The 26,863-nt window shown below is 41.3% G+C and overlaps 1 protein-coding gene across 7 annotated transcripts in view; it reads right to left on the bottom strand.

The window, feature by feature from the left end:
* dvl1a (dishevelled segment polarity protein 1a) overlaps window positions 1-25,712 on the bottom strand; it is a 30,453-nt gene extending 4,741 nt beyond the window's left edge. For 3 of the 7 annotated variants that reach the window (XR_005207219.1, XM_037772326.1, XM_037772327.1), the window contains exons 1-13: window positions 25,270-25,712; window positions 17,797-17,866; window positions 14,663-14,784; window positions 11,120-11,238; window positions 6,377-6,515; window positions 4,881-4,974; window positions 4,657-4,726; window positions 4,373-4,512; window positions 2,630-2,706; window positions 2,002-2,069; window positions 1,695-1,826; window positions 1,478-1,612; window positions 107-274 (exon numbers count right to left, since the gene is read on the bottom strand). Coding sequence is in view for 6 of the 7 variants with exons in the window: in XM_037772326.1 (XP_037628254.1) it covers window positions 107-274; window positions 1,478-1,612; window positions 1,695-1,826; window positions 2,002-2,069; window positions 2,630-2,706; window positions 4,373-4,512; window positions 4,657-4,726; window positions 4,881-4,974; window positions 6,377-6,515; window positions 11,120-11,238; window positions 14,663-14,784; window positions 17,797-17,866; window positions 25,270-25,439 (1,504 nt within the window). In the remaining variant the exon portion in view is untranslated. Of the gene's footprint in view, window positions 1-106; window positions 275-1,477; window positions 1,613-1,694; window positions 1,827-2,001; window positions 2,070-2,629; window positions 2,707-4,372; window positions 4,513-4,656; window positions 4,727-4,880; window positions 4,975-6,376; window positions 6,516-6,932; window positions 7,508-7,836; window positions 7,915-11,119; window positions 11,239-14,662; window positions 14,785-17,796; window positions 17,867-25,269 lie in introns of those variants that run through there. The other 4 variants (XM_037772323.1, XM_037772322.1, XM_037772324.1 and 1 more) reach the window with 4 other exon arrangements.
* Window positions 25,713-26,863: the final 1,151 nt, after the last annotated feature.

Here is a 26,863-nt window from a genome sequence, read left to right as displayed (position 1 = left end):
AGAAACAGAGAGGAAAAAGAATTAGTACAAGCCTTCTATTCATAATTTAAAAAAGCCATACACATGTAGTTGCATTATTGACACGCTGAGAGAGAAGTGGCGGTACTTTGGCAGAGGTCCCCGAAGGTATAGTAGCACTGCTCGGAGAAGGTGATCTTGTTGACTGTGTGTCTCAGGTAGCCATGTTTCAGCAGACTGCTCGCGTACTTCCTCGCATCCCGCCGGTCCTTGAATCCTTCCACTCTGGAGTAAAGCCAGTCCACCACGTCAGCACCTGACACAGCAACAAACACACACACACACACACACACACACACACACACACACACACACACACAGACATGTAGGCTCCTGCTCTAATGTGTTGAACAGATGCTAAAAAATACTCTTCATGCATAACAGCCACAGTGGCTACATGTAGACAAGCGGCACAATGTTGCAAGAATTTTGAATAACGTTGGTTTAGGTAATGCCAAAACTATGCACGATACTTTTCAGGCCTCAAACTTTGATTTTGTGGTTAAAAAACAACAACAACTAAAAACCGACTTTACTGTCTTCCAGAGGCTGTAGCAGGTTCAGTTTTGGAGCTAGAGGGAAAGTACAGATATCATATGAAACTAGAAAATCTAAAGAATTCATGGTAACCATGTCATGACATCCAATTGCCAAAAAATGCAATTTTTGCAGAAATCTCAAAATGTCAAAGGTTTTTGATACCAAATCACAACATGGCTTTCTCTGTGGTGTTCCTCAAGGTCTTGGTGTCTTAATGTTGTATTTTGGATTATTTTTCAATTCTCGAGTGTTAAAAATTGTTAAAGTTAGCACCAAATCTGTATAACGAATAGTATCAACCCAAAAATATGCTGCAACAACTCATAGACATAATAGAGCATGGGAATGGGCATCATATACGTCTATCATAATGTTCTAAGCCCTTATACACTTTAACAATTTATTTTAATAGTGTTTATTTATGATTTATGACACACAACTTGAACTTGAAACTTGACACACAGCGCTGAGCCCCATCTCAAATTAATCTTCAGGTTTCCAGCTGTCAAACGATGTACACCACTTCTATGTGACATCTACTGCTGACCTGCTATCTCCCCCCTATACCCCCCTAAAAAAGACAAAATGAGGTGCATTTAGGAACAATAAACTGCCTCAAAGAAATGACTCGTATTTGATTACAGATTACCTGTTTTACATTTCACATTTGTGATTCAATTTTGTGCTCTTTATGAAAAGGCAAATTCATTTCTGTTTGTTTTAAAGAGTTGCAGAGGCATCCTTCCTCACAGACAGCATTAATGTTCAGAGCAATATGCATACAAAGCAGGTCTGTGATTTTTCACACTTACACGCATTACTTACAGTAAATTACTTTCAGAAAACTCCAAATCTTAGTCTACAAGAAACAAAGGTTTGCTTTTGGTTTTGTGTGCCCACACAGCTCTGCTTTTCTCACCAATGACGGCATTGGCGATGGTGATCTTCAACCACATCCTGTCTCGTATCTCTAGGCCAGAGTCAGGCAGCTGCATCACCTTGACGATGGTTGCCATGTCTGTTTTGCTCGCAGATAGGGGCAAGTCGTCAAACTCTGAGATGGGAGAGGAGCGATAAAATATATTGACGAGTGGAACTTTTCAAATGTTTAAATGTTGTAAGGTGATCATAATTACCACAGAATGGATGCTTCATAGAGTGTGATGGAGGTGGTGGTTGGTTGTTTTTACCATAGTGCGGGTACGGTCCTGTCAGGGCGGTGGTATGTGAAATCCAGGCTGCTGGGTCAATGGGTCTCACTGGCTCAGCTGGACAAATGAAATGAATAACTTTGATACAAGATACAGTTTAAACATTGTCCAGTTCAAACCAGTTACATTGCTCCAAATGTAGAAGAAGTTTGATTTGGTATAATATGCATTTGCTAAGGAAAATCTGATATGTATCCATGTGATTGTGATACAGCAGTAGTGTCTGTCTTACCACGAGGGATAGTGAAGTAACTTCTCGGAGACGGGTCCCAACATTTGGCAACAGTAAGACTAATAGGACTGGATAGGAAGCAAATAGAAAATCAGTTTAAACAGAGGTCTTTTACAGACCAAAAGACACAGGAGCAAAGTTTGATTAAGCCAAATAATACAACAGATTATTGTCTACATTTAACAGTTGTTCTGTTTCAATCTTAAGCTCAGAGATCAAGTCAGTGGAAAGTACCTAACTCAAGTCACTACACCACACGATAATCTGCATATTCATACTATAGAGTATTAGTGTGTGTACTGTATTGCATATACTGTATAAGCTGGCTCTAAACTCATATATAGAGCAGGAGAGCAAGGCAGGAAAGTACATGATACCAGCTTAGAAAGTCTCCTTTTGGAAAAAGTCACAAAAGAGGGTTTGAAAAGTTTCTCAGTAGGCTTTCCTTTAATTCTTTAAATCCTTTGAATACCCAAACAGCACCATATGTGATTAACACGTTAGTCTGAAGTGGAAGATTACACTTGACATACAGGAAGTTATGCTCTCAATGTGATAATCTTCTGCAGCAGAGTGTTAAAAAATCACAATGCTCAGCGGTTGGTCTGAGCGAGCTGCATGTTCTTACCCAGTTTTAGAAACAATCTCTCTGAGGATCCTCACGGCGTCGTCATTGCTCATGTTCTCAAAGTTTACGTCATTCACCTGGTTGGCAGACAACAAAATACATAATTAACTAATTACATAAATATACAATGTGTTTCCGTTACTGAAATATTATTTTGAGGCTCTGCAGAGGGCTCAGATGTATTTATGCACTTGTACTCTGCACATTAATCTCTGCAGTGCTCTTAGGCCTTCAGATGCCTGCAAATCCTAAGCTGCTTTCTATGGGATACTCAGTCAAAATAATATATTGTACAGCCAATTGTAGTCAGCCATCGGGTGTGTTTTTTGGAGGGTGTAGCTGTATGTAGAGCTCTGCCGCACAGAGATCAAAAGAGAGACATTAACAGGAAGGAAAAGGAGAGGCAGAATCACAGCTTTTACAAAAGAGACTCGTAACGGAAGTGAATGCAACATTGTGGTTGTTAATATAGGCCACAAAATCTCAGACAGAAATACATTCACAGACAGTCTCCCTTTCTCTGTCCTGGCTGCCGTCGCCTCATATTTCACATCTGGATCTTCATCAAGATTCAAACTCTCCTCTTGTCTCTCCCTCTGTGTGTTTCTTTCTTTCTCCTATATGCGTGAATGATGGGCTTCAGTTTGGCTTCTTGTGTGTCTATGTATCCTGTCCTCTTTCCAGGTTACATGGTGATGAGGAGGTTGCGTGGCTCGGACTCTAGCTGTTTGGTGACACATGGAAGCTGCTCGACGTCCTCCTGGATCCATTCTCTTAGTATATGTTCACATTCTATGCATCATTTTTGTCTTATGGATTGCCTATTCTGTAATTTTATGATGTTGGTTATTCTGTACACACGACATCTATTACACTTCTGTCTGTCCCGGGAGAGGGATCCCTCCTCGGTTGCTCTTTCTGAGGTCGCTTCCATTTTTTCCCTGTTAAAGGTTTTTAAAGGTTAAAGGGAGGTTTTCCTTATCCGAATCAAGGGTCAAAGGACAGAGGGTGTCGTATGCTGTACAGATTGTAAAGGCTCCTGAGGCAAATTTGTGATTCGTGATTTTGGGCTACATTAATAATATTGACTTGACTTGACTGTACAAAGAGCAGCAGCAGAGGTGTTTTCATTACACCAAAAACACTAATATTTACCACAAATGTGTGATGATGAAAACTCCAGGGTTGCGTCTGAAATTCCATACTAAACATGCTATTTAGTACGCTAAAACAGTATGTGAGAGTTCTAAGTAAGTCTGAAACCTTAGTTTAAAACCAATTGTACACAAATTGCATATTATTTCTGGTGAAATATTACAGTATGCATATGCTGGACTCTACGGCGGCATAAATATCCCACAATGCAATGCGATAGTAACGACAACGTTCATTACAAACGTTGACGGACAGTTCTGTAACATCAATATTGCTTCAATTTAACTGTAAGTATAAGATTTCACTTTGATAATAATAAGTATTTTAAATTAATTCAGACTTTGATTCTCACATATCGTCATTATGGTCACATGATGTTAGCACGGGTTACCATGGTTACACGTATCGAACCAGCAAGACGCAAATTACTGCTCAGTGTGTCTGAAAGATACATACTACTGTTCATTCACAGAAAAATATGTTGAACGATAGTACACACATTGGGTATGTAGTGTATAGTATGTGATTTCGAACACAGCCCAAACATTTAATAATATTTTGTAAAACTGGAGGTATCTGTTAGAGTACCTGAAGGAGCATGTCTCCAGGTTCTATTCTTCCATCAGCAGCCACAGCGCCTCCTTTCATTATGGAGCCGATGTAGATGCCGCCGTCTCCCCGGTCATTACTCTGACCAACAATACTGATACCTAGAAAGTTGTACTTCTCTGTCAGGGAGAAAGCAAGGGACACACAGTATTAGGACTGAAAGACATTATAGTAGTTGTGCTTGTACATTCAAACTTATATATCTATATTTATATAGATATATAAATAAAGTTAAATCGTAGTTATGGAAGTGTCGGGTTTACCCATGTTGAGCGTGACGGTGATGATGTTGAGGCTCATGGTGGAGTCTGTGATACTGCTGAAGGATGAAGACTGGAAAGGCAGGAAGAGAACACAATAAGTAAAGCCCATCAGAAATAGTTAAAGTGGCATAAAGTCTATATCAATCAGCCCTCTCATCTGTTTCTCGTGCTTAATGTCAATTTCAATTTCATCAGGGTCAGCGATGTGTCTCCGAGATGCTCACCCGGTCTATTTTGGCCACTTTGTGCCTCCGTCGGCGGCGCTTGTGTCTGCGCATCAGCTGTGAAGAGGAACTCTGTTCTGTGGAGCTACTGAGCCTGAAACACAGAAGAAGAGAGGGGAAATAATGATGTGGAGAGGAAGGAAGAAGAGACAAAAAATAGGATATGAGAATAAGACAGAAATAGTAGAGCATGGTATACCTACTATGTACAGAAATGACCTGACACGTTAACAACAATTTGGTTTACAGTGTAATCCATGTATATATGTATATACATAGGTAGACAAAATGAAAGAAAACATTTGCAGTAAAATACAATAGCACTTTACATAACAACAATCCAAATCAATTGTCACTTTGTAAGCTGAAGTTAGTAGTCCTGTTAAACCTTTACCCCCTTACATGTTGCACCCACAACACAACGTCTGTAAGTTGCCATGAAAGAAGCTGACACACACCACATATACGGTGTTGCTAATTGGTATTTAACTTAAAGGTGCAGTGTGTAGGCGACATCTAGCGATGAGGTTGCAGATTGCCACCAACTGAAACTTCTTCCGTGTGCCAAGTGTGTATGAATGACGGTGGCTGATGCAAAAAAATTGAATGGCCCTATAGAGCCAGTGTTTGGTTTGTCCGTTCTGGACTACTGTAGAAACATGGCGGCCAGCTCCGTGGAGAGGACCCGCTCCCTATGTAGATATAAACGTCTCATTCTAAGGTAACGAAAACACAATGATTCTTATTTTCAGGTGATTATACACTAAAGAAAACATACTTACTAATATTCCATTCCCGCCGATAGATCCCACTAAATGTTACACACTGTTCCTTTAATATGACTGACTTCTGTAGCTGATTGTGATTTAAAGTAGTCGCAGCCTGAACTGGTCGTGGATCAGGCATAATTAGAGCTGAAACGAATCAATCAATTAAATTAGTTGAAATAAAATTAACTATTTTGATAATAGATAAATCATTAAAGTAATTTATCAAGAAAAAAAATGCCAATTATATGCTAATTCCTGCTTCACAAATGTGAGATTTTTATGCTTTTTATGTGTTTTATATTTGTTGTTAATTGGGTTTTGGACTGTTGGACAGGTAAAACAAGCAATATGAATACATCACCTTGGGCACTGGGAAATTGTGACAGGTATTTTTCACTAATTTCTGACATTTTGTGATTAATCAATAACTAAAAATAGATGAATTGATAATTAAAATAATTGTTAGTTGCAGCCCTAGCCACAACCCATATGAAAATGTGAATGAAAAGCACAGAGAGTCTCGAGATAAAACAAACATTATGAGCTTTACAGAAATTGAATGCAATAACATTGTTTATTAAGGTGTTTCTCTCTTTCTGTGTTTTTTTTATGAACTACTTTTTATGAACAACAATAGATAGTTTCAGAAACAAATGAAAAGCTCCTGATCTTAGTGTCTGGATTTGAACAGGAAGACATTTTGATGTGAAGCAGTATGCTGCCTACCTGCTGGCATCCTCGTCTTCCTCACTGTCCACAAATGAGCTGGACTCCAACTCGCTGCTCATTACCGAGGCGCTGTCGTAACCCATGGCTGAGTCCCTTGCGGTGCGCTCTGATTTGGAGTGACCGTTGATGCGAGGGACTGGCGGGAGAGAAAGAGCAGAGCAGAGCGGCGGTGAGTCAGACGGGAGGTCACGTCGCTCATCGCAAGGTCAGATCAGAAAGAGAGGGAGCCACCAGGATGGGAGGAGAGACTGTTAGTGAGAGTGGAGGAATTGGAAAAACAGCAGAAGGGCTTTCATCTCTGATACCTGGAAGATTTTAGCATTATTGAAAATATGAACTGAGAAGCAGAACTTGGATTTCAGTCAGACTTTTACAGTAAAGTACAGGAAAGTGAATGGAATAAAGCATCAACACATTGGCTTCTGTACAATATTGAAAAGGTAGAAATAATCATACAAAGTTGAAAATATAATACAGCTACTTAATGCAGCACCTTACTGTGCTCTCAAAACTCCCAGCAGTGTACAACTACCCTGTCTGTCTCAATACGTACATTGCCAGTGAGGCGGCGCTGTCTCAGGGTGACAGCGGATTGGCCAGAGAGGTCTCATAAGGCGAAGAGGGCGCGGCAGCCAGCGTGTTCGCCGAGAGCGAGCAAAACATTCCAGCAATGTGGTAGTTCCCATTGCTAGCTCCTCCCTTCTCTGAAAGCTGAGCTACTGCACACACTCAATCAGCAGAGGGACATGACATGATCCACTGTCAGGATTCACACAACCATATTTCCTCCCACGCTCACACGACTGTCACACCAGAGAAAACAAGAGTGCAGGTTCACCAAACCAGACTGTAATCTGTGTCTTTGTGCTCCGTCTGTGCTAGCCCGCTCTCTAAAAACCCAGCCTGAGAGCCCCAGACGGTCAGTCTCTGCCCCACCGGCTGGCTGCTGAGAGGCTTCACAGCTTATCTACAACAGAGGCAGTGACAAAAATAGGGAATAATAAGCATAAAGGTGCTCTGTGAAGAGCAGCAAGTAAGAAAACAAGATGTGAGTGAGTCACTTTTTGGCTAGAAATTTTGGACACAATGTAATCATGATCTTTTCAAAAGTTGTGACATTTTAAAGGATAAGATGCTTGTAAAAAAAAAAAAAGCATATATTGTTTCATTTTTGTGATCCATAAATCAATAAATAATGCACCCAACAGAAAAAAAGTGTGTGACAATTTGGTGGGTTAACATTACATAAACAGCATCACACTATAAATGCTCAAAACAAGTAAATCTCTCTCCTTACTGCAAAACAAGAACCCTCCTATTTTAACTAACTTTCACACTGGAATGATAGAAAAAATACCTGAATTAAACTAACCATAAAAATTAAAACAAATGTATCATATAACATATTTAACTTCTGAATATCATCAACGGACATATCAATAACAAATCACTCTCACCACAGCCGTCAGTGTGCCTCCGTCCGCCACACAGAGAAACTGAGCTGAGAGTCAGGAGAAAGTATTGCCTCCTCCCTCCCTCCCATTGCACGTAACTATAGAATGACTGCTAATCTGCCCCCGACCAATCGGATGATGGTATTCTCCGAATCGGAGATAACATGGGATTTGAGATGATGTGCTGTCCTGCCCCATCTCTGTCTCAGGTGAAAACACCATCAGGTTATTAAAATGCTTTTCGCATCACAGAAAAAATCATTTGAAGATAACTGAGGACAGTCTCACCAGCTGTTTTTGTGCTTTGCGTTATAATACTTTACAAACATAAGTGCTTTGGCTCAGCCGCGTCTTCTTTGACCTCAACCCTGAAATCCCAGCATTAATCCAAGAGTGGTGCTTTTTTTTCTTTTTCAGGGTATTAAATGTTCTCTCTAAGTGAACATTAGAGTCGCGTCTCACGACAGGTTAAAATGCAGAGCACCTGGCGGCGTTGAAGCAGATCATATACTCCATCCTACACCTGTTCACCCTCCTAAAGCTGCTGCCTTATACACCCTTTCATTCTCAAACGCCACGGCACAGACAGAAAACAAGAAGGGATACGTTTACCAAGGCAGAGCACTTTAACCGATCACTGTCAAAAAGCAAGCATTCACGCTGAGACAAAAATCACTTGGATCATGTGTATAAGGTGACAGGGGAATTCCTGCTGCTGATGCTGCAGGCTGCGAGGTAAAGAGGCGGGGCTACCAGCTCCTTATTTACATCAAGGCGATGTGACTATGACAGAGACCACTGAACTAAATTGAAGCACATTATATGAGGTCTTTCTTGCTCGATTTTTCGATATCAGTCAACACAGAGAGGAGGATGGAGGAGAGACACAGCGTTCACTGGGCTTGAGGTATTTCCGCATCAGCCACAGAACAACAGATGTGCAGTTGGCAGCAGTGGATCTGACATGGAGAGTGCCAACGATATGTCTTCAGCAAAAACTGTCAGAGTAGGGATGCACCGATCCAACTTTTTCAGTCCAGATACCGATACCTGGGCTTTTGTGTTTCCGATACCAGTGTTTGATTAACAAGCTGTATGCCTCACTGTGTGGAAGTGACTGGGATCATTCTTTTATGTGTAAGGCAACACCAGGCCTGACTTACACATCGCTTTACTAACTTTGTAAAACAAAATGTAACGAATAAATACATAGATATAGATTTACTGAATTGTATTGAAATAATAAATCTTACCTCAGTAACTTGGTAAAGACATTTTTAATATTAACAGGAATTATAATTCAAGTGTAAACATTTTTAATGCAAAAACAAATTAGTCGAAACTTAAACAGGAATAAAAAGTCCAATATGTAATGTAAAAAGTATATGCAGTACATATAGAATTGAATTGATTAGATCGGCACCATTATAACCGATACCCGATCCAGCTATTTGAGTCAGTATCAGCCTGATATCCGATCCGGTACCTGTGAATCCCTACATGAGAATGCTGAAATCAGTGGATGATTGTGCGCTTATTCTGTTAGGATAAAGTTTCCGGCATGCAAGAGAGTTAAATCTTTTCCTGCAGCCTCAACCTAATGCTGTACTCTGCGCTACTAATTGCATAATGCAGGATGCAAAGAGCCAGGCGTGCTGTGAAGAGACGACCAGAGGAGGATAGACAGGGAGACAACTGGCTCTGCTGTTTGAGTAAAACAGCAGACTCTGTGAGCATCACAAGCTGCTCATTTATCACTTCCTGCCATAAAAAACAACTAATTCTGCCAAAATGTCTGTGTGGCGAGAACAGGAACAGAACGAAGCGGATACCTCAAAATATCGCAGGTATGATTATACTGATAACAGAACACACCTTTTCCTGCAGCACCAGCACACTCTACCACCCTGTTCTCTGTTTGTTGTGGACAGAGCAGGCATGTGATGAACGCCTGGCAGGCTCTCATATTAAAAACACTGAGCCTGTAAAAGGAGAGCATTTGTTTTGACGGAGCAGAAAGAAAGCTGTCCTTATCTTACAGAAATTGTGGTCAGATGGCAAAGCAATAAAGCAGATGTGTTCACACTAGGGCTGTCAAAGTTAACGCCATAACAGGTTAACGCAAATTCGTTTTAAAGCCACTAATTTATTTAACGCATTAACGCAATTGACTTTTCAGAGGGCTCAGCAGGCTCAGTTATAAAGCTACTACTACTGAAGATACTGGCATCATATGAAACTAGAAAACCTAAGGAATCCACTGGTACCATGTCATACTAGCTTGCCGTGAAGGAGGCTAAATAACGCTCTAAGCTTACACTAAATTTTGGTGAGGAAAAACTGGCATGGCCATTTTCAAAGAGGTCCCTTGACCTTTGACCTCAAGATATGTGAATGAAAATGGGTTCTATGGGTACCCACGAGTCTCCCCTTTACAGACATGCCCACTTTATGATAATCACATGCAGTTTGGGGCAAGTCAAAGTCAAGTCAGCACACTGACAGCTGTTGTTGCCAGTTGGGCTTGAGTTTGCCATGTTATGATTACAGCATATTTTAATGCTAAATGCAGTACATGTGAGGGTTTCTGGACAATATTTGTCATTGTTTTGTGTTGGTAATTGATTTCCAATGATAAATATATACATACATTTGCATAAAACAAGCATATTTGCTCACTCCCATATTGATAAGAGTAATAAATACTTGACAAATCTTCCTCTAAGGTACATTTTGAACAGATAAAAAATGCGCAATTAATCGTGATTCAATATTTTAATCGATTGACAGCCCTAGTTCACACTTGTTCTCAGGGGCTTTTAAAAGCAAGGCTCTAACCATTTATTCTCCAGGTAGACTGTAGCATTGGTTGCATTTATATCTCAACAATAGCTGCAAAAGCACTTTCCTGTGATATTTCACAAAACACTAGTGTGTCCTGACAGGGTGTAATCATCGTACAAGACTGGAGTGTGACTGCCGAGTGGAAAACAGCCTCTGACCATAAACTTGAGCCACACAGGAAACAGAAGAAGGGCAATCAATGGGAAAGACAGTTTTGACATACAGTGAACTTATTCACTCTTCTGAGAATTTGGATATCTGTGTGTTTCTTAGCTAAAGTTCATTACACCCCATGTGATCCCTGAGGGCGTCTTTTCATGCGTGTCTGCTGTCTGTCCACTTTTTAAGGAAGTTGAGTGTTGAGTACTGAAATGCAATAACTCCAAAATGACAAGATAATTGCATTTTTAGGATCCATCTGTTCCTGGCTGATAGTACTCACGCTCGGTTTCTCGTGCTCTCCTCCGCGCCCGCTCCCTCTCTCGCTCTCTGCGGTGGCTCAGGAGAGATTCCGTTCCCGTCTCGGTATCCAGGCCATCTCGGCTGCTCACCGCGTTGGCACTGCAACACACACATCGGAAAACTTCAGTCAGATTCATAACGATGTACAAAACACGCGCACTCTCACAGAATAGTCTTTCAAATGAAGTCTCTAGCCAGCCTGTGACTCCTGAACATAATCCCCAGCTACAATACACTTATGTCTGTTATAATATCTGTTTGCCTGCCATTCAGCCTTAGGGGAAGATGCAACTCATATTATGACTCTGTTTCAAATTCAATCCCTCTGGCAAAAAAACAGCAGTTTCATTGTTCTGCGGTATGTGATGTGTTTTTCACTAAGTGTCATTAATGACCAGATACCCTGAGAGGGAGACATTCTGGACAATACTGACATTAATGAGACCTATTGAAAGCCCAGATGGTGCCTGGAGTGTGATCGGGAGAGAGGCAGAGATGGGAGAATGACAGATTGCATAAAAAAAGCAAGAAGTGGTAGATCAGGTGTGGACTGAGCTTGTGTACTTGGGGTCTGGGAGGAGTCTGGGGGTTCTGGAGGGCAGATTGTTATTCTGTCAGAGGGCTGGAGAGACGCAGTGGCCTCAGGCACCGGGGTTAAGGGACCTTCACAGCCACCGGGCAACCAGGAAACCTGAAGCTGGTGAGAACTCCACTCAACCCTGTCAGCCTGTCACACACACTTAGGCATGTGTGCAACATGTACTTTACACCTGCATTAATAATTTCATGCAGGCGCATTCATGCACGCTCAGACGGCAGCGCTCATGTACAAACAGTGTCATATTCATAGTGTACAAACAGATTAAAAAAAGACACAAATACACAAACGTCATCCCGCAACGGTTTTAAAAGCAATCACCTCGGTGGCAGCGTGTGAATGATCAATGCAAATTAAAAACACAAGAGTAGACAAGATGCTGTGCCTGCTGTGTTCACTCAGCGGGATAAAGCGCTCAATGAGGCATGCTTACACGCTTCTGCGACGGGGTGCTAATGGGTGCACCTGGGCCGGGCTTCACCAGCACAGGTCAGTGCATCATGTATGCAAATATCACTGTAGACGCATTTCTATTGGCGGTGATTGGAAAGCTGCGTGATGTTTGATGTGGTGGTGACTGCTCGTCTGTGAGGCCGACGATGGCTGCTGACCAGCCGCGCGGCAGGTCCGCTGATCCGAGGGGAGATTATCCAAGGCGCTGGGCTGCAGCTGTGAACAAATGCCACCTCCTTTCAACCCCCAATCCCCCCACCCTCCTCTCTGCTGCCAATCGCCACCCCCACCTCTTGGGAAATGGAGATGGGTGCTTTTAATGTCCGTTAATCCGGATTACCAGGCAGAAGCACATCAGCTGTTTGCATTCTCAGCCCAAAACACCTATTCTGCACATTCATCAAATAGAGCCATTCACGCCGACAAACACATGAAACGCATGAATAAAGCACAAGAGAAAATGAAGTGTTAATAATATTCTAGCTGTTTACAGAGCGAGGTAAAAGGGTGGAACGACTGGGTTCATTTCAGAAAGAGAGGGGAGGTTCGCTATAGGGAATTTACCACGCTGTTTCTCTGAGAGAAAGGCCTGCCTGTCTGACTCAAAGAGAAAGAGAGAGAAGGAGGGAGGGAGGGAAATGACGTGGGGTAAAGGGGGCCGACACATTGGCGTTTTCCTCCACAAGGTGGCGGTAGTCCTGGTGAAAGCTGGCCGGGAACAATAAAATCATCAGGACAGCTGACAGCCAAACGGCAGGGGGCAGCCCATAGAGGGCAAAAGCGAGCTGAGATGTCAAACACTGGATAAAGAGATACACTGAGACATGACAGATTGCATGTTCCCAATATAGAGCCTCAGCCATATTGCTCTAGCGCTGTAATGGCAACAACCCTCGCCCCCACTGCCTCCAAGCCCTTCCAGCTATATTTAGCACGGGACTTCTCCTCAGCAAGTGCAGCGATATTCTCCAATCTGCCAGTTTGAAGTCTGAGCTCAGGTAACGTTCATCAGGCTGTCGAGAAAATTTCCATTTCTGAATGTGTTTTGGGGCCACATATGCCTTTATAAGCCAAGTAATGGATGAATGCTCCGAGTGACTGAACAATACAATGGGCCTCACTGAGTGCCAGTATTCGCCTGAAGATGTTTATGCTGTGAAGGCTATTTCAAGAATCAGCAGCCCTGGCGGAATACGCATCATGTTTACATCGATGAGCGCCTTACTCCACGGTTGAGGGGGCGGGGAGGGAACGTACACACGAGTGGGAGAAACACTCACACCCATGCATGTTCCCACACTCAAGCTTTAGCACATACTTCATGCCGTATTCACACATAGACCACCTACATATGAGCCTGTGATGACAAATCTCTCTGATGAGCTTTCCACATTCTGATCAGCACATATGGCACGCTGTGAAATAAAAGGGTCACCCAGTGCACAGGATTGTGTGCTTTAATACTTCTGCCTACATGCCCCGTGTGTGAGATAAATTGTGCATATATGATAGGGCTGGGACGATACACCTATCTCCCGATTCGATACTATCACAATACTCGATATGTATTGCTAAGTATTCAATTTTTATTATTTATTATTGCAATTTTTGTTAACTTTTTTAACGCTAGACCATGGAAAAAAGTTGAATTATACACTTCTAGGGACTTTTACTTTTGAAAATATCTAAATTGATACAGTAAAAATGTTTAGTTTTCAGCATGTATGTAGTCAGAGATGTCCTGAAGTCAAATATATCAGTCATTGTCAAGAATTATTAATTACCTTTTTTTTTTCAGCAACCCAGAAATCAAAGGATAAAGACTTTTCCCTCACTAATTAGTGGTGTTTTCTTTTTAATTTATAAGGGACATGTAATGTTTTATACTTCTGGTGAATATAATCCAATCAATCTTATTTCCATATATGTGTTTTGTAGATAGTTCCCTTTTTTTAACACCTTATTTTGACCAGACAAAGTCACACATATATACTTCCGCTAACTTCTCCAAGTCCGTCGCTAGCTCCCCCCGTCAGCTCCGTTTTGTTTAAACATCCATGTTCAGCTCCATCGGGGCCGTTTGAATGCATTTAACATAAATGTCAGTATATGGGTGCTCTACAGTTGTAGCGTCGACCGATTTGACCACGGAGATGTAAGTGACGGATGGCTTGACCGCACGTTACCGCAATACAATAATGTTTCCTGTCCATGACAGAGTTATTAGCATGCAGCTTTAGCCATCATGTCTAGCACGGCTTTTCCTGGCAATGTCTGAAACCCAAAGTGTTTCCATACTTTACTGTAAATGTAGCATTTACCACTTTGGATTTAAAATGTGAAGTGAAATGAAGCAAATATATCGATTCTGGCATTAAAAAATGTATTTCAAAATCGTAATTTAAAAAAATCCCGATACATAGTTGAATCGATTTTTTTTCCCACCCCTAATATATGACAGGCGGTACTTACTGGAAGGACGGGGGCCGTGAGTCTCCGATGCCCCCAGTTCTCTCGAGAGGAGGGGGCAGCTCCGGGTGGCTCTCTGTGCACTGAGATCCTCCATCAGAGTGGGCACTCTCTGCCAGGACCAACTGAGAGAGAGAAAGTTGGGGCAAAGGAAAGATACATATTCATCTCTGAGAGAAAACATAGACAATAATAAATATTCTGTTGAATGATATGGGCCCCATAGTGAGGAGAGAGGAGATCAAAAAGCAACCTCAACAGACTTTGCGACACTCTGAGATAAACACACAGTGATGCTGGCACCAGAGACAAGCACATCTTATGTACAAGTGCGCATGAGGAAAGGCGAGATGCTGCAGAGAGGCTGTAGAGATGCCTGGTGGCGACGCATAAACAACTTGAGAAACACGACGTAGGAACTTAAAAGACCACAGTTGAGTGTCAGTACAAAGGATGATGTACAACGACACACAGATGCTACTACTCTCCTTTCATCTGAGCCGGAATAATGACAGTTAAAGCAGGCAGCCGAGGAAAGAATAACAACTGTATGATGGACTATGATTATTCTAATGCAAGCTTTGGGATTCACAGGTGTCACTATGGTGTCGCCAGATACTTAAATGAGTCCTGTGGGCTACTTTTTATTTGCTCCATTTCAAAGACTCAAAGCATGTGTCTGTGTGCTGTGTCTGGTGTGTGCTGACTGGCTTTGTCTGAAAGGATGAGCCGATTTCGCTCTTTTATGGAAAACTGCTTCATAAAAATATCTTCTTTCTGTGTTTGACAGTATCGTTAAGCAAAAAATAACTCCATACTTTTATGGATGCACTGATGTGACTTTTTCTCTCCTGATACCGATTCCTGACCTCATATCAGTGCCCCCCTTTTCCCCAAACGTATGGAGTTCATTGGGATTATTTTAAGCAAGGTAACATGAGGCCAGGGATTGCTGTAGAGTAGTGGATGACCTGATGTGACTTAAAGGAACAGTGTGTAACATTTCGGGGGATCTATTAGCAGAAATGGAATAAAATATTCATTACTATGTTTTCATTATAGTGTATAATCTGAGTCTGCCATGTAGCTCCACCATGTTTCTACAGTAGCCCAGAACAGACAAACCAAACATTGGCTCTAGAGAGAGCCTTTCGCGTTTTACGTTACCTGAAGGCCAACGTAGTTCTCCGATAAGCTTGTGAAACTGTTGTAGCGTGAGCCGCAGAGTGCAAAACCGTGGTACCGCCAGCCGCCATCTGACTTCTGTTGCTCCTAAAGTAGTGTTATTATGGTCAGGATGGTCTCTGAGCGAGGTGAACAGCGTTACCACGGTTTTGCACTCGGCAGCTCTCGTTACTGCAAGCTTGGAAAGGGAGGAGTGAGCGGAGGGGTACTCAGTTGGTTGCAATCTGCAACCACACTGCCGCTAAATCCTACACACTGTACCTTTAATGACTGTAACTGATAGTGGAAACACTAAATCATATAATGACATTGATGATCGGTTTATACGTATCCACAGTATCAGCCCCGATACTGATACAGCGGATCAGATCGGTGCATCCCCACACACTTTACATAGGGTACATTTGCAAAAATATCCCATCAGGCACATAAACAATAGAATATTTCTTGTGTTTCTCTAGTCTGTTTATAGTAAGAAGAATTGGCCTAAGTTCCATTTTAATTAAAAACAAGGTTAATTTTTTAATTTAAGAACCATTAGAGATAGTAGTGTATCTAACTAGTGCCTTAAGGTTGGGCAAAGGGTATCCCAAGATTTGTTCATTTCCACTTTTAACTGTTAATTTTTAAGATAAAAGCAATACACATCGAAAACACCATAATAACAAAAGCCCTGTTAATAAATATGTATTTATGCTGCAGCTTAGATTGGTGAAATAATAGCTCACACTTGCCATAACTTTTAAGCAGTAAGAAATAAGGACTGTCAGAGCAAGTGATATAAAGATTTCTCACTGTAAATGGAGCCTAAAGGATCCTCTGATATTCCGGTTTATATTATTTGAAGTAGCCAAAATACACACAGAATCACACAACAGCACACTTCCACTAATTACATTACAGGTTGCTGATATAAGGTTATTTAACAATGTTATATACTGGGCACTTGGTGTGCAAAATTAATGTTAAATGTATTTAATTTGTTAATTTTATGAATAAAAAAAACTTCATCGGTACCTTTGAAGACCTAAAGTGAAAGGGTTGGGCCATAAAATAAATCTCTTTATGAAAGGGGTGCCCTGGTTTAAAGCAAACTCGGAATCACTGGCGTAGTGTATGGAGTAATTCCGGTAAATCAAATGTGAATGAGTCATGAAGATGCATCAATTTGGTCTAACTGGTTGTTGAGCAGCAGTGTGGTATAGTGACACCACATTTAAGTACAGACTTCAAGTCCTGATGTTAGTATCGACACTGTGTAAGTGATATTGAGCAAGACGGTCCCTAACAACTGATTCTGACCTTTGACCTCCCTGTGGAGCAAACTAATGAATCTCCCCACAGAGATCAATAAAGTACAATATTCTTATACTGGATTGTTAAAAGAAACTGACAAAAAGCCACCAAGTAGATTAAACATGTCAGACTAATTCATACATCTTTGCTCTTAGTCTTCCATCAATATTTAAAGCCAGAGCTTTGTCTTCTGTTCTGTACGGCAGAGCAATGATTAAGATGTAAATCCTCCTTTAACATGACAGATTGATTTGATTTATCAGATTTTATTATCCCTGTAGGGATACTCGGGCTCACAGCGCTGCCTATCTTCCATAATTACAAATCACTATAAAGCTACACAAGTCAATAGAGTAACTGACCATCAGATATGTTCCAGTAGATGGTATGAGGTTTCTTGTTTTAGCAGTCAAACTCAGCTACTTCTGATTGTATTATGTAACAGTCGCTAAGTTTAATACCTAATGGAATCACCCTACATCTATAAAACGCAGCTCAACAGTGAGATCAAGGTGAAGAGTGTTCAAAAAGCTCTGTGGAGGCGTTACATGGCTACATTTACATGATCCACGAGTGCTCCACATATCTTTGTTTTGAGCTGAGGCTGCACAGCCTGCTGAGAGGGGCAGCACGGGGGCACCATCCGTCTCACTTACCCAGGACACTACTCTCCCGTTGAAGCAGGGCAGCTTGGCGTTGTCGTCGGAAATCTCTTCTTTGACAACCCTGGGGAACGAGCAGACAGATGCAGTCAGGCAGGAGAAGGACACAGACTCAGCTCAACAACACGGTACACGGTCTGGAGGAGACACTTCCCTTCCTTCTCTGACTAGTTGATACACACTGAGAGACTTTCACGCTTTGTAAGTCATATTTTCCACATGGCTTTCAACCAGCTTTGCACCCTCACTAGCACGGGGGAGCTCAATGAGCAGCAGCGATGACACTCTCAGTCTGAGCCTCTGTTTATTGATTTCATCATCAACATCATGGCTGTCCATCCAGTAACACCAAGCACAACAATGTCCTTTGTCCCCCGAGCCATCAAACTGTACAACACCTCTCTTGGGAGGGGGGGAGAGGGACAAAGGAGGACGGTCTGCAGGACAGATAATAATGCACACAGTGCACTTTCATAGACTAAGCTACTGGAGTTACCCTGCACTATATTCAGTTTTAACAGTCTCTTCTGCACTATATTCACTTTTTTAATAGTCCTGTATCACAGCTGTTACCCTGCACTATATTCAGTTTTAACAGTTTTCTTCATCTCCTTGTATTTTTATATCTGGTATATTTCTTTGTACTTTGTACTACTAACTTTTTTACTGCCTTTTTACTAACATGTTTTTGCACTATGGAACTGTGATGCTGGAAACTTGAATTTCCCTCGGGATCAATAAAGTTACTATCTATCTATCTATCTATCTATCTATCTATCTATCTATCTATCTATCTAATGTGATAAGGGCCGGTCAAACTGGCAAGGATAGTGCCATAAATCTGTAATGAATGGGTCTTATACTGTATATAGATATATATCTATTTATTACACGACTTTGTTGAATACTCAATTCTCATCGGTACAATTCTACGGTCTGTTATTTTGTTATAGCACTGCTATGTATAACAGACCATTGATATGTATATAAGGAATCCATTGGTATCAACCATGTCATACTAGCTTGTTGCAAAGGAGGCTAAATAATGCTCCAAACTTGCACTAAATTTTGGCGACGAAAAACTGGCATGGCCATTTTCAAAGGAGTCCCCTGACCTCTGACCTCAAGATATGTGAATGAAAATGGGTTCTATGGGTACCCACGAATCTCCCCTTTACAGACATGCCCACCTTATGATAATCACATGCAGTTTGGGGCAAGTCATAGTCAAGTCAAGACACTGACACACTGACAGCTGTTGTTGCCTGTTGGGCTGCAGTTTGCCATGTTATGATTTGAACATGTTTTTTATGCTAAATGCAGTACCTGTGAGGGTTTCTGGACAATATTTGTCATTGTTTTGTGTTGTTGATTGATTTCCAATAATAAATATATACATACGTTTGCATAAAGCAGCATATTTGCCCACTCCCATGTTAATAAGAGTATTAAATACTTGACAAATCTCCCTTTAAGGTGCATTTTGAACAGATAAACAAATGTGTGATTAATTTGCGATTAATCATGATTAATTAATGACAGATTAGACAGATAGATAGATATATAGATAGATAGATGAGTGTGCGTTAATAGAGTGATCTGGTGTGTGAGCCTCCCTCAGTGTGTTTGTCTTTGGCTGTAAATTCCCAACAAAAATACCTCCCAGTTACCCTTTGACCTGCTGGGACACAGTTCAGCAGCAACCGGCCACCACACCTGCTTGGCTCGTGTCACATGGATCAAGCCTGGAGCCAGCCAAGAGGTACAGGAGATGAGCTGGCAAACACTTTACATACACACATTACACACACACTGACACACACACAGGGCTAAAACACCCTGATGTATCTACATATTTCCATTATAACCCCTGTATGTCTTTGTGCATATTGTTTGTTCGTTTTCGAAAAGGATTTTCCCAGAATTTGGTACGACCAAACATTTCTGAGGCTCTGTGGAGATCTCACATTAGCTTCTTGGCTTTGAACGCAGAACATGAAAAGGGTGAGGCACGATTTGAGAGCAGCAGGAAAGCCTAAGAAGATTTTATGCAGGGGTGTCTCTGACAGCGACTTTACAGCTTTATTTTCTCCACTTCTTGTTTGCCAGAACTTCCCCGCTACTGAAATGATTAGCCAGAAGCCAGTTGTGTTTTTTTTGCGTGCACTGCTGTTGCTGCTGCTGCTGTGGGAGCTGCATTGCTGGGAGTGGTGGACGGAGATAACGTAGCCTTGTGGCTGGAAGTGACGACCACAGACTGTGCCGCTGTGGCCTGTTCCACCTCGGGGAGGAAAAGGGAGGGAGGCGAGTGCTGGCTTTGCCGGCTGCTTGTTAGGTAGGAAGTGTTTGCATCCTCTCTCTCTCGAGCTGTGCGACCAGCTGTAAGGTGACTTGTGAGGATGTGGGAGTGGCCCTGTACAAATAAAACGTCAGCTTCTTCTTCCTAATGGTTGACAGGAATAAGGTCGCCTGTTCCAATTGCACAATTCACCAGTGTAACTGTATTTTAAGGTTTCTGAAAGAACTGGCATGCAAAACAAATCTCCTAAACACATCTCCGTCTGTCCCAAGAACTAAAACCAGAAGAACCCGAGAAACAATTCCAATCATAACAGATGACGTCGTTATCATGCGGTAAAATACCCATGACCTGCATTCTTTTCATTTCCATCTGATATCAGCAGCAATGTTAGTTCCACCCTGAACAATTAACAAGTACAGACACTCACACACTAACAGTAGCCCCTGTTTAGAGAAGCATATGTCTGGTCTGGGCTGCTGTCACACATTTGATTTCTTAGAGCTGACAGCTTTAATAGGTCTTAACAGATTTCACAGGATAATGACACGAGATTTATCCTGGTGATCGCTGAATATTCCACTGCTGGGGATATTTGTGTAGCTGGGGAAGATTAAACGTGTTTGTTTACGCATTGAGAGACAGAGGAGGGCTGGGTAGTTACAGCCTAAACCAGAAACCAGGAGAAGCCAGACACCAGCCAGCAGTCCAAGGACTTTGGTGGGCTGATGCTAATGATACTCTAAACAGGGAAGCAAAATATTTGTAGTCAAACAAGATTGTGAATATACTGACTTCACTATGACACCGAATATAGCTCACTAAACAGCTCAATTCAATTTAGAAAGCTGTTAAAATTCCATAATAACCTTTCAGCATATTGTAATTCAAGTGTTCTGAGAGAAAATTAGAGTTCTGATCAAAATCGAAATCCATGACGGAGACTTTGGCCAATCACAGATCATTTCAGAGAGAGAGCGTTCCTATTGGCTGTTCATTCACAGAGGCAGCTGTCAATCACTCCTGAACTCTGATCAAACGGTCAAACTAGGCAGCGCTGATCAAATATGAATCAATATTCTGTTACTGTAATGACTATTTTTATACACAAATGTTTTCAGAAACATCTTGTAGTGTACCGTTTAGCTGTAAAATGAGAAAGTTTGTTCCGGCTGGTGGGCGGTGCTTGGTATTTCCTCAACTGATCTCAACATGGCTGCCGGACCACAAACTTTCTCATCTTACAGCTAAACAGTACACTACAAGATGTTTCTGAAAACATTTATGTATAAAAATAGTCATTACAGTAACAGAATATTGATTCATATTTGATCAGCGCTGCCTAGTTTGACCGTTTGATCTGAGTTTGTGAGTGATTGACAGCTGCTCAGAGACGGCAAGGCTCCAGCTTGGCTCTGATTGGTTGTTTTCTTTCGGTCTGTGAAATCTTGCAGATGCCATTAGAAGCACTGAAGGACACAGAGGCACATGATTTTTTTCAGATTACCTGTCTCATGCTCTGCTTATAAAAATATGTTTTAATCATATTTGCTCCAATTCTACCTACTTCAGCTTTAATAGCAGCACAACATTTAGCACTGTAACCGTGTGATTTTCACAGCATCATAATGACAAAGTTCAGGTGTTCTCGGTCCTTTTCTATTCATAATGTCACTATCTGACACATATTGTATCGTCACTATCACAGTAAGAGCGTTGTCGTTAATGCTGCGACACACAAATGCAGCATAACCTTCGAAATCTGTCACTATCCTCAAACAGGCGAGGTGAGGCAGGGGTGCATTTGTGCAGAAAGCTGCAGATTTTTTTGTCCTCTAACTACAGGGGCTCTGCACCCCTACCTCAGCAGAAGAAAGATTCCCCTACCACCAGCGCTCCCCCCCACCTCCCCTATTTTTTTTTCTAAGGCACAAACAAGACTGTTTCTTTCAGAGCTTCGGCTTGGCTGCTTCCTCAGCTCCAGAGTGCCTCTGTGACTTGCATTATAGTGAGGTCTCAAACCCACTCACCACCACCACCAGTGGCAATGACAAAACGCCATATCATCACCTTGAAGTCTCCGAAAAAGAAGCCAAGTGGGTTGCTTGAAAACAACACAGCCTCGCTAAGCTTCCTGTCTTATGAATATTGATGAATGAATGAATATTACGGAGGGGGGGGGGAAGAACTGAGGTATGAAATGTGCACAAAGAAACGCTCATCGTTTAATTTGCAGTGCTCTGTTGCGTGGACAGAAACGCCACAGACCATGCCTACATGTATTCCATGCGATTCCACGGGGAAACCGAAATGGCATGTTCGCTGCGGCAAGCTCAGGCGTTTTTGGGGGAAAAAGGACCATTTATCAAATTTGTGTGGACATTGCTTGAAGAGCTGATATTGCCTGCACAAATGTAGTTCAGCAATCCCATAAGAGAATGGCTGGTTTTTCCGGCACAGCAGGGGGTCTACTACAGAGGACCTTGCACTGGCTGCTCATTTACATTTCAAACACTGTCTATAACTGCAAGGGATTTGATGTTTTCCCTCTCTGCTCAGCAGTCTTATTCCTCCCTTGCTAATTCTCCAGCAGCCATACTGTCTGTGTGTATGCAGTACAGCCAGAATGGCTACCACAAAGCGCTGCTATCCTCTGTGTGCCTTTGACTGGGTTTTGCTTCCATACTGTGCCAGTACCATACGGCACTCGCAGAGCCGGAATATTCAACCTTAACTCAAAAGGCTGGGATGCTGATGGAGACGCCTTTATAAGCGGTGTATAACAGCTCTGGGTGAAAACATGTCCAATTCACGACATTATTTAACATGCCTTGTGGATGCACACACGCAGGAGCCGGCGTTCGGCAACACACGTCTCCATGTGGAGAAAGCAAACACGCTTTGTTTGTTTCCATAATCTGCTTGTCGATCACCTGAGGCCCAGCGAGCAGCCCGGGCCTGCAGTGCAACAGAGGCAGGAAGCCGGGGCTGGGGGGGGGACAAAGCGGCGCATCGAGCCGAGCCCGCCACCAGGAAGAGCCAGCTTCCCTCACAAGGTCAGGCTGCAGTGGAAATGCATGACGTTTGGCTCTAAAGACACTGGCTGCCTCTGCATTTCCTCCAATCGTGTGTGTGATTACAGTGCTAGATATTAATGTGTGTGTGTGGGCCCCATGTATGACTGTTCAGACTGGAATGAGAAACGGGCGCTGACACAAATATGTCATCCACAGCAGAGGCCTGAGACAAGTAGATCACGCTGACCGTGGGAGACGGAGAGCTTTCGTAGAGCTGCGGCAACTCCTGAGAATCAGGATGGGGGTTACGAAGAGAGAAAACAAAAAGGAGAGAAATGAATATTTCTAATATTCATAAAGTCCAGCATCCAGTGGGTAGAGGAAGTGGCTTTCTGGGGTATAGTTCACCGTAAAAAATATTACAATTGAGTTACAGAAAAGACAAATTCTACTAAATTAGTCCACAGTTCAATCATTTGCTAATGTTATGTGTTCTGAAATCTTCTCTTTTGTTCCATAACTAATGCTACACTGTAGGTTTAATCATTCATTTAATGTCTCTCTCTCTGCTGACTACAGTAAATGACAATACCGCACGAATCTGGCAATACGATATGTATCACGATACTGGGGTAACGATTCAATATATTGCGATATACATAATTGTGATAATGTAAACAAGGCGATATATCGCCATTTTTTAAATTTAATATTAGGAAAACTGTTATAGTATATAGAACACACCGGGAAATAAACCATTTTAGATCAGCCAAAAATAACACATTTACTGTATACTGCATGCAAAAAACTGCATAGTTTTTCTCCCAAACTGCATGTGATTATCATAAAGTGGGCATGTCTGTAAAGGGGAGACTCGTGGGTACCCATAGAACTCATTTTCATGCACATATCTTGAGGTCAGAGGTCAAGGGACCCCTGTTAAAATCGCCATGCCAGTTTTTCTTCGCCAAAATGGAGCGTATAACTGTGGAGTGTTATTTAGCCTTCTTTTCTAGAAGCTAGTATGACATGGTTGGTACCAATGGATTCCTTAGGTTTTGTAGTTTCATATGGTGCCTAAAGCTTCACAACTGAACCTGCTACAACCTCCGAAAGATCGAATATTGGCCCGGCCCAAAAGTGGGGCGGTCAGATTTTTAAGAGGTTATTTAAAAATAGATAGTGTTTTGGAGAATCGATACAGTATCGCACAACATAATATCGCGATACTCATGTATATTGATATTTTCTTACACCCCTAATATATATTATATTTATGTCTAAATACCTGACCAAATAGATAAAGAGATGGCAAATAAATTGCTCATTCACAGTGCATTATTTTTTTAACTACATGCATTCACACCAGGAACACAAACACACATTACTGTAATAACACTGTTTATAATACAATATTTGTTAAAAAAAAAAGGTTATGAGTAGTACTGTTTGGACAGATAAATGCAAAGGGTGGTTACATGGTTGCAGAGCTAATAGTCATAATAATAGTGGTTGCCATATTCCCTTAGGATTCACCTGCAGTCCATTGTGTGTAAAAAAAATTAAAAAAAAAGACAACTCCCTGGGCTATTATTTATAAGTGAATGTAAATAAAATATATTTCTTTTAAATGGTCATCTCTTATAGTGCAAATCACATGCTACAATAAGCATGCTCAGGGCTCAACCAAAAACAAAACATGAAACCTGAGAGCTTGGAACATGTGGACGCTTTTGTCAACATCCCTCTCACATTTATATTCCACATGGTTGATAATAGAATATAATATGGGTTATAATATATGTTGACATTAATAAGGATGAATGGCTAAGGGTCTGGCTCTGTGTAATCCACGCAGGTCTGCGTCATTAGGTGCTCTGGACAGATCTGGTATCACTTCAAACACTCTCTGTGTGTGTGTGTGTGTCTCCTCCACTGCGCACAGGATAGTAATAATGAGCAGGTGCCAGGAGCATGGAGACAGACATGGCACTGTAGTTCACACACACACACACACACACACACATACATAGTACCGTCGGATCAAGGCTTTTTTTATATATATAAATATATATAAACACTCTGCATAATAAATAGCAAGTGAGCCAGACGATCAGGCTAATAATAATAATAATAATGGTGGCCACTCACCCAAAATCCTGGTCCATGGATTTGAAGAAGAATTTGTAGCTGTTGACCGGCCGATTGTTGAGGACATTTTTAAAATCCGCTAAGGTGACTTTGTCCGGAGAGACGCACAGTTTGACCAGATAAGGAGTCTCCTCCTCGTCTATGTGATATATGATTTTAGTCTCCGCCATTGAGAGAGTGAGGGTTGAGGACAATCATTGACACAGGAAAGGAACAAGGGTTGTGCAGCGCAATAAAACAGGCCTGCTATGTTACCAGCTACCCGGACAATAATAACAACATAATAACAGCATTCCCACTAATTACAGAAACACCCGGCGGTGGTAGAAGCTGCTCGGTGCGTTGGAGGAACACGGTGGAGATCCAGACATAATACTCTCGTTATGAGCGCCTGTATTCCTGCTCCAGTGTGAGTCGGTACGGTGGCTCTCTCGGCACTAAAACAGGAAGGGACAGTCCACATCCTTGCTGATATGGAGTTGGGAATATTGCTATTTTTTTACGGGCTAATTGGTGAGACAGTGCTGTCATCTAGTGGTGCGTCTGGTGCTGTGCGCAGAGGCCTGGATGTCTGCGTCTTATACAACAACACTCATGTACTGTATGAGCTGCAGGCTGCTGGACTATAATACAGGCTGCACTGGAACAAAGAGGAAGTGGACTGGCTGGGTTGCTTTCTTAATTATTAACTCTGATATATTATAGTGGGATAGATTACTGTGTGACTGTAAACTCAATTAAATGAAAAACAATTAAATATGTTTAAAATTATATTCTAATGAAAAATGTTTTTGGTTTTTTTTCTCATGAAAAAAAATATATAGTTTGAAAGACATGACGACCTATTTTTTGGATAACAGACAAATACCCAAAGAATAGAAAAATATCCTAAAATTAAAATCCTATAAAATAATTTAAAAAATATATTAAATATGAATATTAATTATATTAATTAATATTAAATATTACATTAATATAACATTTTATTTTAAAATTAACAGAATATGATTATAAATATGATAAAGTAAGATATACATATACAGTATATGTGCTACTGTATTTTTTTATTTTATTTTAAAAATGAAATATATATATACACATATACACACATATACACATTTTAAAATTATGTTAGTTTAGATCTTTCTTCCTTTTTTGTTATTGTTTTTTTTTCTCCTGGGGTTGGGGGGAGGTCCTTTGTATAAGCCTGTGGCTTCTTGACCTCTCCTGACACATTTCTTGTTTTTTTTTTTCATTGACTGGATTTTGTGCAGTTTTATATGTGTGCAAATAAATAAATACAAAATATACATATATATTTAAATTTCAAAATAAAATTAAAAAAAATACAGCAGTAGCACTGAGAGATTTGGGGAGGAAGTAGGAAAAAAGTAGAAGCTGCACTCTAATGATTGCATAGGCTAATTACACCCCAGTTAATAGGCTTATTAAATATTATTTATGTCCATAACAATAATTACAAATAACAGTAATAATAATTAGACATTAATTGTAACTGCTTAATTATCACTGCATGTGACTGATCACCCCAGTGGTGAAAATAGGTGGAAGCTTTGTACAGCACAGCTGGTTA

Source organism: Sebastes umbrosus, chromosome 6 (assembly GCF_015220745.1).
Source record: "Sebastes umbrosus isolate fSebUmb1 chromosome 6, fSebUmb1.pri, whole genome shotgun sequence".
NCBI classification, from domain to species: Eukaryota; Metazoa; Chordata; class Actinopteri; order Perciformes; family Sebastidae; genus Sebastes; species Sebastes umbrosus.
The sequence above is the reverse complement of the archived record's forward strand: the minus strand, read 5'-3'. Positions and strand labels throughout refer to the sequence as shown.